Source organism: Mesocricetus auratus, unplaced genomic scaffold, assembly GCF_017639785.1.
Source record: "Mesocricetus auratus isolate SY011 unplaced genomic scaffold, BCM_Maur_2.0 Super-Scaffold_100007, whole genome shotgun sequence".
Taxonomy (NCBI): domain Eukaryota; kingdom Metazoa; phylum Chordata; class Mammalia; order Rodentia; family Cricetidae; genus Mesocricetus; species Mesocricetus auratus.
This window is the reverse complement of record NW_024429191.1, coordinates 33,881,236-33,893,753: the sequence shown is the minus strand read 5'-3', so window position 1 is coordinate 33,893,753 and position 12,518 is coordinate 33,881,236. Positions and strand designations below refer to the sequence as shown.

General features: G+C 37.7%; 1 protein-coding gene across 15 annotated transcripts in view; it reads right to left on the bottom strand.

Moving 5' to 3' along the window:
- Positions 1–12,518, bottom strand: part of Rapgef6 (Rap guanine nucleotide exchange factor 6) — a 177,889-nt gene that overhangs the window by 124,107 nt on the left and 41,264 nt on the right. For 13 of the 15 annotated variants that reach the window (XM_013111593.3, XM_013111579.3, XM_013111580.3 and 10 more), the window contains exon 5: positions 1,616–1,685. The exons of the other annotated variants lie outside the window; for them this stretch is intronic. In XM_013111593.3, coding sequence (XP_012967047.2) covers positions 1,616–1,685 — 70 coding nt within the window. The remainder of the gene's footprint in view (positions 1–1,615; positions 1,686–12,518) is intronic. 15 annotated transcript variants of the gene reach the window in all.

The following is a 12,518-nucleotide window of genomic DNA, read 5'->3' as shown; positions in this document are numbered from 1 at the left end:
TAAAGTAAAACTAAAGCAAAGACCATGCATGCCTCAAACAAAACTGAATGTAAGGAACACTGACTGAACATGTGCCAATTATACAGCCAGCCATTTGCAATACACTAGTCACTCCTTCATCTGTCATTGTTTTTCCCTTAGAGTTCTACAGTCACCAAAAAAAGTGAATACAGAGTAAGTTTGAAAGTGACCACACTCACTTTGACAACAGTCAATTATTACAGTTACTTAATCTTATTACTAGCTATCTTTAATACCTTCTTGCTGTATTTACTTTATAAATTAAACTTTATCAAAGGTATGTATACATAGACAAAGAAAAAAAGAGAGACTATACATAGAAGGCTTGGTGTTATGTGCTATTTTAGGCATCTACTCAGGAACTTAGAATGTATTCTCCTGAAGTCAAGGGTGGAATAGTTTTGTTTTGTTTTTTTTTCTTCTAGGAGCTTAAGCTACAGTAGGTTTAATAAAATTTGATTATGTGTGATTCACTTTGAGGAAAAGAGAACAACTTAAAGACGTCAATCTGACTATAGCACCACGAAGTGGCAAACTGGTTTAGCTTCAAAAATCCTCAAAAATGCTTATTAATAGTTAACCTTAGCTGGGTGTGAAGACTGCCTTTAATCCCAGCATCATGAAAGCAGAAACAGAAGGATCTCTGCCATCCTGGTCTACATAACAAAGAAGCCAGCCAACTACACAGTGTATCTCAAAACAGCCACCAGAAATAAAACAAGAAGTCAACCTCACTTTACAAAACTTCTCATCAATCAAAAGACTATCACCTACAGGAGATGCTGGTAGGACAAGAATTTCATTTAGTGGTTGTTATTTTCTAGACAGTTCTCAGAATAAGGTAAAAAGGACTTATGTTCTTGGAGTTTTTTTCCTTAGAAATCATTTTGGAGGTGAGGAGATGGCTCAGTGGTTAAGAATTTCTGGGTTGTTCCCAGAACCCATATGGTAGGTCATAACCATCTGTACCTACAGTTCTAGGGCATCCAATACCCACTTCTGACTTCTATGGACACTGCACACGTGTGGTTCATTTATATAACATGAAGGAAAAAACAACCATACACATTAGGAAATCTTTTAAAAAGCCTGACTTTTTAAAATTTATAGCAACTATTTAGGTTTCTTATGGAAAAATAGAAAAATTAATCATTGAACACAAGATCATCTCAAATTATTAAAAGGCACAAGAATTAGATACAAATCATTTCTTACTTGGGTCTACTTTGACTACATCAATTGAAAAAAAAAGATGTCCTTTAAAGACATCCTCACACAAAGACACACAGACACATACACAGCAGGTAGGCAGGCAGGTACATGCACGTGCGTGCTTGCAAACACACACGCACGCACGCACGCGTGCCTGTGGAACAGGTAAAGGAAGTCACCAAATTTAGGACATGTTAGCTCTATTGTCATGTTGTACATGATTTCAAGGATCAAGGAATTTTAAGATAAGAATATATAAAGCTAGTAAATGGTTTTGATACTATGAACATTATCATAGGTTATGGAAAGGGAACTGCCTTTTAAAAGCCCATCACATTTAGGGTTGAAACTGAAGCATACCAAAAAAAATTCATCGTCTTACCACAATCATTTCTGAAGGTTCTAATACAAGACAATCACATCCTCTTTTTCCTCCAAACTGCTTACCAAAACTATAAAAACAGAAAAACAATTTCTTTAGCAGAAGTTACATTTCAAAATGGGAAAAAACAAAAACTCTGAGACATTAAGAAATTCTGATCTTCTTGAGATTTTCTAACAAAAAACACACACGAGAGTTCCTCTTAATTGCTCAAATATTAACAAATCTCAATGTAATTCTCTATAAAAGTTTTTCTAAAATTACTTTTACTTTGTTCCCATATTGCCTAATCTTAAATTCGAAACACTTATCCAAGACTAAACTAAAATAAAACCTACTTAAGATGTGATATAATTATATAATGTTTTATAACTATTAGGCAACAGAGACAAAAACATTTTAGTAAATAAGGAAATGCAGACTGACAAAATGGTATATGCTTTTTAAAAAGTGTTGCCAGCCTCCAGCTATTTCTGAAAAAAACCTTAAGCAAGACCATACCAAAAGAAGTACTCCATATGTTTCATCTGAGAAAAAGATTTCTAACCAGATCAAAACTGAGATAAACAAAGAAAAACCAGGCTTTAAAAAAGATAAAGTAGCTGACTTGAGCAAGTGGGAACTCATGGACCCCAGTCTGGCAGCTGGGGAACCAACATAGAACCAAACCATGCCCTGAACATGGGTGTCAGCTAGGAGCACTGGGAAGCCTATGGGGACTCTGGCAGTGGAAGCAGGATGTATCAAAAGTGCATGAACCTTGGGAGCCCATTTCCCATGGAGGGATACTCTCTTAGCTTAGATACACAGGGAGGGCTTAGGCCCTGTCCTAAATGACTTGACAGACTTTGATGATCCCTCATGGAAGTCCTCACTCTCCCTGGGGAGTAGATGGGGGATGGGATGGGGGAGTCAGTGGAGAGGGATGGGAGGGAGAGGAAACTGGGATTGATATATAAAATAAGATTGTTTCTAATTTAAATAAAATTTATATATAAAAAGATAAAGCAGCTGGGTGTTGGTGGCTCACGCCTTTAATCCCAGCACTCGGGGAGGCAGAGGTAAAGGTGGATCTCTGTGAGTTCGAGGCCAGCCTGGTCTACAGAGCTAGTTCCAAGGCAACCTATCAAACAATACAGAGAATCCCTGTCTCAAAAAACCAAAAAGATAAAGTATATTAAAAAAAAACTTGCCAAACACACGAGACAGAAAGATTAACTGTACAGAGAGTATGCTTAAACTTGAGAACAATCTAGTACTTCAGTACCATGATCAATCATAAAAATATGTAAGTAAGGGGCTGGAAAGACAGCTTAGTGGTTACAAGTACTTTCTGCTTTTGCAGAGAAACTGGGTTTGGTTCCCAAAATCCACATGGTGGTTCACAACCTTCCACAACTGTAGTACTATGGGATGATACCCTTTTGGGGTCTCCACTGGCACCAAGCACAGACATGTATACACATGTAGATGAAATGTTCATACACATGAAATGAAAAATATAGATCTAAGTAAAATATTGCTCTAAATTAAGGGACTAGATGGTGAGGGGAAAGATACTAATAACTAAAAAAATAGAAAGTTACTCAAAATAAATACAAAGTCATTTATAAGGAAAATTATATCAATGAACTATAACCAGGGCTTAAATATATAGTGACAAGTAGCATATAGTTTTAAAAGGCTCAAAACTGTAATTGACTTTGGAGTATATAAGATGTTACAAATAACTTACAACAAAACCCTAATCAAAATTCAATGAAAGTAGCAGGGCCTGGTGGCACACGTCTTTGATCCAAGCACTCAGAGGGCAGAGGCAGGTAGAGCTCTATGAGTTTAAGGCCAGCCAGCACCATACAGTAAGACCCTGCTCCCTCCCCCTCAAAAAATCCAATGAAATTACTTTTAAACATTAAAATAAAAAGGGAAATTATATATGTATCTTCCAAATGAAGTCTTATACTACCTAATACAAAATACTGAAGTCTAAAGAAATTTCATGCAACACAGAATAATAGGAACTGCATATACTCTCTTAAACAAAAATATAAAAACAAAAGAAAAATCATAAAAAATATGTGTAACAACTTCCCAGACATTAGAAGGTAGGCACATTCTCTGAGAGAGCAGCAGCAAAGCTAACTGTGTGAAATGCTCAGCTTACCATCTTCCTACAGGTAATCTCACAAAACAAAACAAAACAAAAAAAAAAAACAAAAAACCAGTTACTGAATTGGACGGCAGCAGTTCAATTGGGGGGGGTAAATACTTCAGAGTTTTCAAATCTGCTAAGTTAGAGAAGCAGAGAGGACATGGAAAGGCAGAGAGGACAGATGAAGGAAAGGAAGGAGACAGGACACATACACAATTGATGTACTTTGCAGACTCTGGAAGGGTCCTTGAGTCTGAAGTTGAGTATTACACTGTGATTCACTGCACATACAGTGGGTATGTGAGAAAAAAAGAGTCAACTGAAAAAGCACACAACACATGGACATTTAGGATCATCTTCAGAAATGCATTTTTTAAATAATGACATTACATTCTGAGAAAGTGCTGGATTTGACTTCACAAACTTAAAAGGCTCAAAATAACCAAACCTAGATAGCTAGAAGATATGGTAGAACAATTCCTATCACTAACTGAAGCAATATAGCCAAAATGGAATCCAATTACATAAAATGTGCAACATCTGACATTAAATTATTAAACAAATAGCCATTCTCTCCAAATTGTACAGATTCAGTGCAATTACAATGAAAAAAAAATCCTAGGAAGTTAATTTCAAAGACTGACACACAATCCAAAGATTTACATAGAAATGTCAAAACCCTACTCTGAAACAAAGGTGGAAAATAAATCTGGAGTGTCTACATTACCAAAGTCTACATTATCAAACTGCATGGCACAATGCAATTTCAGTTGATGAAGCACTGAATCAACACAAGGAAACAGGCCAAGAAGAAAGAACAGAAAGGCTCACACACATATATGTTCAAATTGCTTTTGTAATAGAAATTAAAGTACATTTAGTGAGGTAGGGAAACAATCTTTTTTTTAAAGTACATAGTGCTAAATAAGTAAGTAATTAATACAGAACAGCCAGCAACATGGCTCAGCAAGACGCTTGTTATCATGTCTGGCAACCTGAGTGTTCCTTCCAGGACTCACACAATGGAAGAGGAGAAACAACTCCTCCAAGTTGTCCTTGAGTCTCCACATGTGTGCTCTGTGGCACATGGACACATACGAAAAAACAAAACAAAAATTATGAAACCAGCCAAGTGTTTAATCCCAGCACTTGGGAGGCAGATGCCAGCCTGGTGTACAGAACGAGTGTTGGGATAGGCTCCAAAGCCACACAGAGAAACCCTGTCTCAAATCCCCCCCAATAAATAAAAAATAAAAAATTATGAAACCAAAAAAAAAAAAAGGGGAAGATTCAGTAAAACACCATGAATAGTCTTTAAGGTAGATTTTTTTGTACATGATTTATATGAGGATTAAGAAAATGCTACCCATATGTCTACAATTGTCATTTTGTTTTGGATTCTATCAAGAGTTTTCTTTACTTCAATTATCAGGCGGTTTTGCATGTCATTTTATCAGAGTATGTTTTATTAACTGATTTTTGGGTGTACAACCAACACTGTATTCGGAAAGCTAATGCTGGTAATGCAATATTTTAAAATACATTCCTAAATTCAGTTTGCTATTATTTTGTTAGCAGCTTCTGCATGTATCGATCCTACCCCCTATATGTTTGTATTATTATGTCAACCCAACTGGCCTGGACTTTGTTATATAGATCAGGCTGTCCTCAAACTCACAGAAATATACCTGCCTCTGTCTCCCTAATGCTGGGATTAAAGGTATACACCACAATGCAGTTTTTCTTACTTGGAATGCTTTTCTCTAGCATTGGTGGTGGCTATAAAGTCTCACAGCAATAAATTGAAAACATGTTTCTATTTTCGAAGAGTTTAAACACAAGCGTCTTTGTGTTTAAGAGTATTCAGCAGTAAAGCCTGCAAGCCTCTGCTTCTCTGTATTCACTTGTTTCTTTTGAGACCATTTTGAGAATTTTAAGATTTGCCCAATTCTTAGAGTTCCTAAAATTCCCTTTGAATTACTATCACCTTGTTCATGCTCAATTTTGGTAATATTTCCTTTTTGATGGTTAAACTTCAGGTTTATAAACTGCTGACCTTACAAATAATTAACTTTTAATTTAACTTATTTCTATTATTATATCCTATCTTTTCAACTCACTGATTCTCACTTGAACATTCCTTTGATTTTGAATTTTCTTTTGTTTTCATTTACACAGCTTTTGTTTTTGGAGGTAGTCCAATACCAGTTAATGCATACTGGGGTCAGGTGTGGAAGGGGTAAAGCCAGGTTCTATTCATCTAATTGCTTCCAGGCTCCATTTAATGTTGTCTTCAAATACTTGACACATTCCATAAGTTGAAAATAATAGCTAATTCAATTAAGAAGATGAGAAGAAATATTCTTAAGAATTTCAGTTGGTTGGGCATTGGTGGCACACACCTTTAATCCCAGCACTTGGGAGGCAGAGGCATGCAGATTTCAGTGAGCTGGAGGCCAGCCTAGCCTACAAAGTGAGCTCCAGAACAGCCAGGACTGTTACACTGAGAAGCCCTGTCTGGAAAAACCACAAAAATTTCAGTTGGATGAAAACTGGAAACTTAAAGATGGGTGACCTGAGACTATTTCTCAACTACTCATTTAGAATTCGGCATGCAGTGCAAACCTGTAATCCTAGCCCCTGAGAGGCAAAGGCAAGGGTCACTGGGGTTACAGGTAAGCACCATGCCAGCTTTGGCTACCTTGCTAGACAATCTTAAATAAAACAATGCTTCCTAATGGAGTCAAGGCCACAGAGCAGACACACTCTCTGCCCACAATGCCTCTCTCCTTCACTTGATAATCATGCTATTATAGAGTCTTTCAATGGCACACTGGGTCCCTGGGGGAGGGGAAAGCCACTCAAAGTCAGTCTCAGTTTTTTCCCTAAAGGTAAGTGTACATTAATTACTCATCTCATTGCCAAGTCCAAACACAAATTAGAAGTATTTCAGGAAAGGGTTTATCCTGGCTGCTCCTACCCCCATAAACTTAACACAAACTGGAGTTATGTGGGAAGAGGAACCTCAACTGAGAAAATGCCCCCACCAAATTGCTTTGGGCAAGCCTATGGGGGGTATTTTCTTGATTAACAATCAATTTGAGTTCCCAGCCAGCCTACTGTGTGCAGTGCCACCCCTGGACAGGTGGCCCTGGTGTGTAAAAGCAAGCAAGCTGAGTAAGTCAGGGGGAGCAAATCAGTAAGCAGCACTCTCCTTCAGGGACTCTGATTCAGTTCCTGCCCTAACTTCCTTCCATGATGGACTATGACATGGAAGGAAAGTTGAAAAGAACCCTTTCCTCCCCTCAACTTGCTTTTGGTCATTGTGTTTTATCACAGCAACAGAACCCAAGATAGGTTTATTCTGATATGTAATTCAGGGGCTATATTCCATCCTTGCTGGAAAGGCATGGCAGCAGGAAAGTGAAGCACCTGGTCACACTGGGTTCAGATTTAAGAAGTAGAGCAATGAACACTTAGGCTCAGTTGGCTTTCTCTCTTTTATTCACTACTATCCATCTCCAGCACCACGTCTGCCTGCATGCTGCCATGTCCCACAGTGATGATAATGGACTGAACCTCTGAATTGTAAGCCATTCAATTAAATGTTTTTCTTTGTAAGAGTTGCAATGGTCACGGTGTCTCTTCACAGCAATAGAAACCTTTATTAGAACAATCATTTAAATCCATTGATTTTTCTATATCAAACCATCCATACACTCTGAAAGAAATTCACCTTAAGCTATTTGTTAAAACTGTTTTCTACATTCTAGGCTCAATTTAATAATCAAGTTTGGGAATTGTGTTTCCTTAGTGAGATATTAACGTGTTACTTAAATTCCTTCAATTTTTTTTTCATCAAGATTTTATCAGCCGCTTTCTCTTGAGTCATGGATCCAATCAGAAGGGCAGAGAAATGCTGCAGCAGTTCTTTACTGTTCTGTTTTTCCACAGGTGCCTTGAAGTTGGTTTTGGGGGCTCTGGATTTCTGAGAAGCTCATGACAGACTGATGAAGAGAACCTTGCTGACATTAAGGCTCTCCAGTTAATGATCCCCTACTTGGAGTTTCCTGGGTCTGCTCAGTAGTACACCCACTTAGGCAGGCCAAACCATCTAGAGTCTGCCAACATTGCAGTCTTAGCCCATATACACCCACCGGGAGAGGAGAGGAGGAGAGGAGGAGAGACCCCACCTCCATCCACTGGAAGAAGGGATGGGAAGACAACAGTATAAGAACACATTAAACAACAGAAAGACCAATATGAAGCCTCCAGAGTCTAGGGACTCTACATCAGCAAGACTTGAACATCCTAACACAGATGAAGAAGAAGAAGAAAATGACCTAAAAAACAACTTTATGGGGGTGGGAGAGATGGCTCAGTGGTTAAGAGCACTGGCTGATCTTCCAGAGGACCTGAGTTCAATTCCCAGCACCCACATGGCAGCTCACAGCTGTCTGTAACTTCAGTTCCAGCAGATCTGCAATCCTCACACAGACATATATGCAGGCAAGACATCAACGCACATAAAATAAAATAAATAAAAAACAACTTTATGAAGATGATAGAGAGCCTCAAAGAGGAAATGAGAAAAATCCCTTAAAGAAATGGAAGAAAAAAAAACCCAAAAAACTACAAGAAATGGAGGAAAAGACAAACCAAAAAAATTCAAGAAATAAACAAAATCTCACTAGGAAAACAAGGAAAGCCAGGAAAACAACCAAACAGGTGAAGGTTCACTAGAGGAAATAGATTCATTGACCAAATAAAATCTTAAGTCTAACAAATCTGTAACACAAAATATCCAGGAAATATGGGACACCGTGAAACAGCCAAACCTAAGAATAATAGGTATACAGAAGGTAAAGAAACCCAGCTCAAGGGGACAGAAAACATACTCACCAAAATCATACAAGAAAACTTTCCTAACCTAAAGAAAGACGTTTACAGAACACCAAATAGACTGGACAAAAAAAAAAAAAAGAAAAAGAAAAAAGAAAAAGGAAAAAAAGAAAAAGAAAAAAAGCAAAGTCCCCTTGCCACACAACAATCAACAATCAAAACACCAAACATACAGAAGAAAGAATATTAAGAGCAGCAAAGGAAAAAGGCCAACTAACATATGAAAGCAGACCTATGAGAATTACACCTGACTTCTCAATGGAAACTCTGAAAGCCAGAAGGTCCTGGATAGATGGTCTATAAATGGTAAGGGACCATGGATGCCAGCACAGACTACTATATCCAGTAAAGCTTTCAATCACTACAGATGGAGAAAACAAGATATTCCATGGGGGGAGGGGAGCAGATTTAAACACTACATACTCACAAATTCAGCACTGGAAGGAAAATCCCAACCCAAGGAAGTTAACTATATTCACAAAAATAAAGGCAATAGATAACCCCACTTTACCAAAAGCCAAAAGAAAAAAGGGGGGGGGACCCACACACAATACCACCACCACCATCACCAAATAAGAATCAACAACCAATGGTCATTAATATCCTTCAATATCAATGGTCTTAACTTGCCTATAAAAAGATACAGGCTAACAGAATGGATAGGAAGACAGAAACCACTCTCCTGCTGCATGCAAGAAACACACCTCAACTTCACAGACAGAAGTTGCCTCAGAGTAAAGAGTTGGGAAAAGATTTTCCAATCAAATGGATCTAAGAAACAAACTAGTGTAGCTATCCTAGTATCTAATAAATTAGACTTCAAACTAAAATTAATCACAAGAGATGAAGGAGGGAATTTCACATTCATCACAGGAAAAGTCCATGAAGAGGAAGTCTCAATTCTGAACATCTTTGCACCAGATACAAAGACACCCATATTCATAAAAGGAACATTACTGAAACTCTAATCACATATAAAACCTCATACACTTATAATGGGAGACTTCAACACCCGACTCTCACTATTGGATAGGAATACCAGACAGAAACTTAATAAAGAAACAAAGGAACTAACAGAACTTATGACCCAATTGGGTTTAACAGACATCTATGGAACATTCCATCCAAACACAAAAGAATATACCTTCTAGTTGGGCGTTGGTGACGTGCACCTTTAATCATAGTAGAGGCATGTGGATCTCTGTGAGTTCAAGGCCAGCCTGGTCTACAATAGTGAGTTCCAGGACAACCTCCAAAGCAATACAGAGAAATCCTGTCTTGAAAAAACAAAAAACAAAGAAACAATACAAAGAATCAATGAAACAAAGAGTTGTTTCATCAAGAAAATCAACATGATAGACAAAACTTTATCCAAACTAACCAAAAGGCAGAGAGAGAACATGGAAATTAACAAGATCAGAAATGAAATGGGGAATATAACAAGGGACACTGAGGAAACCCAGAGAATAATCAGTCACACTTTGAAAACCTGTACTCCACAAAATAGGAAAATTTAAAGGAAATGAACAATTTCCTGGATAAATATCACTTACCAAAACTAAATCAAGAACAGATAAGCAACTTGAATTGACCTATAACAACTAATGAACAGAAGCAGTCATCAAAAGTCTCCCAAACAAAAAAAGCCCCAGATCAGATGGTTTCAGTGCAGAATTCTACCAGAGCAAATACCAATACTCCTCAAAGTGTTCCACACAACAGAAGCAGAAGGATCATTGCTAAACACTTTTTATGAGGCTACAATTACCTTGGTACACAAACCACACAAACAAAAATTAAGAACTACAGACGAATCTCTCTCATGAACATTGATGCAAAAAGTACTCAATAAAGTACTGGCAAATTGAATCCAAGAACACATCAGAAAAATCATACACCATGATCAAGTAGGCTTCATGCCAGAGATGCAGGATGGTTCAACATATGAAAATTCATCAATGAGATCCACCATATAAACAAACTGAAAAAGAAAAACCACATATCTCACTAGATGCTGAAAAATCTTTTGACAAAATCCAACACCCCATCATGATAAAGGTCTTGGAGAGATCAGGGATAAACGGACATACCTAAATATGATAAAGGCAATACACAGTAAGCCAACAGCCAACATCAAACTAAATGGAAAGAAACTCAATGCAATTCCTCCAAAATCAAGAACAAGACAAGGTTAAGGCTGTACACTCTCTCCATATCTCTTCAATACTGTACTTGAAGTTCTAGCTAGAGCGATTAAGACAAAAAAAGGAGATCAATCAAAGGAATATAAATTGGAAAAGAAGTCAAACTTTCACTATTTGCAGATGATATGATAGTTTACATAAGTGACCTGAAAAATTCTACCAGGGAACTCCTACAGCTGATAAACACCTTCAGCAAAGTGGCAGGATTCAAGATTAACTAAAAAAAAAAAAAAAAAAAAGAATCAGTAGCCCTACTTTATATACAGGATAAATGGGCTGAGAAAGAAATTAGAGAAGCATCACCCTTTACAAGAGTCAAACAACATAAAATATCTTGGGGTAACATTAAGCAAACAGGTAAAAGACCTGTATGACAAAAACATTGTGTCTTTAAAGAAATCCATGAAGATACCAGAAGATGGAAAGATCTCCCATGCTCTTGGATAGGTAGGATCAACATAGTACAAATGGCAATCTTATCAAAAGCAATCTACAGATTCAATGCAATTCCCATCAAAATTCTTCACAGACCCTGAAAGAACAATACTCAACTTTAGATGGAAAAACAAAAAACCCAGGATAGCCAAAAACAACCCTGTACAATTAATGCACATTCCTGACTTCAAACTCTACTATCGAGCTATAGTAATGAAAACAGCTTGGTATTGGCACAAAAACAGACAGGTAGACCAATGGAATCAAATTGAAAACCCTGATATTAATCCACACATCTACAAACACCTGATTTTTGACCAAGAAGCTAAACTTATACAATGGAAAAAAGAAAGCATCTTCAACAAATGGTACTGGCATAATTGGATGCTGACATGTAGAAGATTGCAGACAGACCCACATCTATTGCCATGCACAAAACTTAAGTCCAAATGGATCAAAGACCTCAACATAAATCCTGTCACATTAAACCTCGTAGAAGAGAAAGTGGGAGCTACCCTTGAATGAATTGGTACAGGAGACTACTTCATGAACATAACTCCAGTAGCACAGACACTGAGATAGACAACTAATGAATGGGACCTCCTGAAATTGAGAAGCTTCTGTAAGGCAACAAGCCAAAACAGCAGCCCACAGAATGGGAAAAGATCTTCATCAACCCCACAGCTGACAGAGGGCTGATTTCCAAAATATATAAAGAACTGAATAAGCTTGTCTCCAAAACACCAAAAGATCAAATTAAAAAATGGGGTACAGAACTAAATAGAGAATCTTCAATAGGAGTCTAAAATGGTCAAAAGACACTTAAAGTGCTCAACACCCTTAGCCATCAGGGAAATGCAAATCAAAACAACTCTGAGATACCATTTTTCTCCTGTCACAAAGGCTAAAATTAAAACCACCAATGACAGTTTATGCTGGAGAGGATATGGGAAAAGGGGAACACTCCTCCACTGCTGGGGGAGAGTGCAAACTTGCACGGCCATTTTGGAAATCAGTATGGCAGTTTCTCAGGAAAATGGGGGGTCAGTTTACCTCAAGATCCAGCAATTCCATTCTTGGGCATATATCCAAAAGATGCACATTCATACATGTGTTCACCTATGTTCAAAGCAGTGCTGTCTGTCATAGCCAGAACCTGGAAGCAACCTAGATAGCCCTTCAACTGAAGAGTGGATGAAGAAATTTGTGG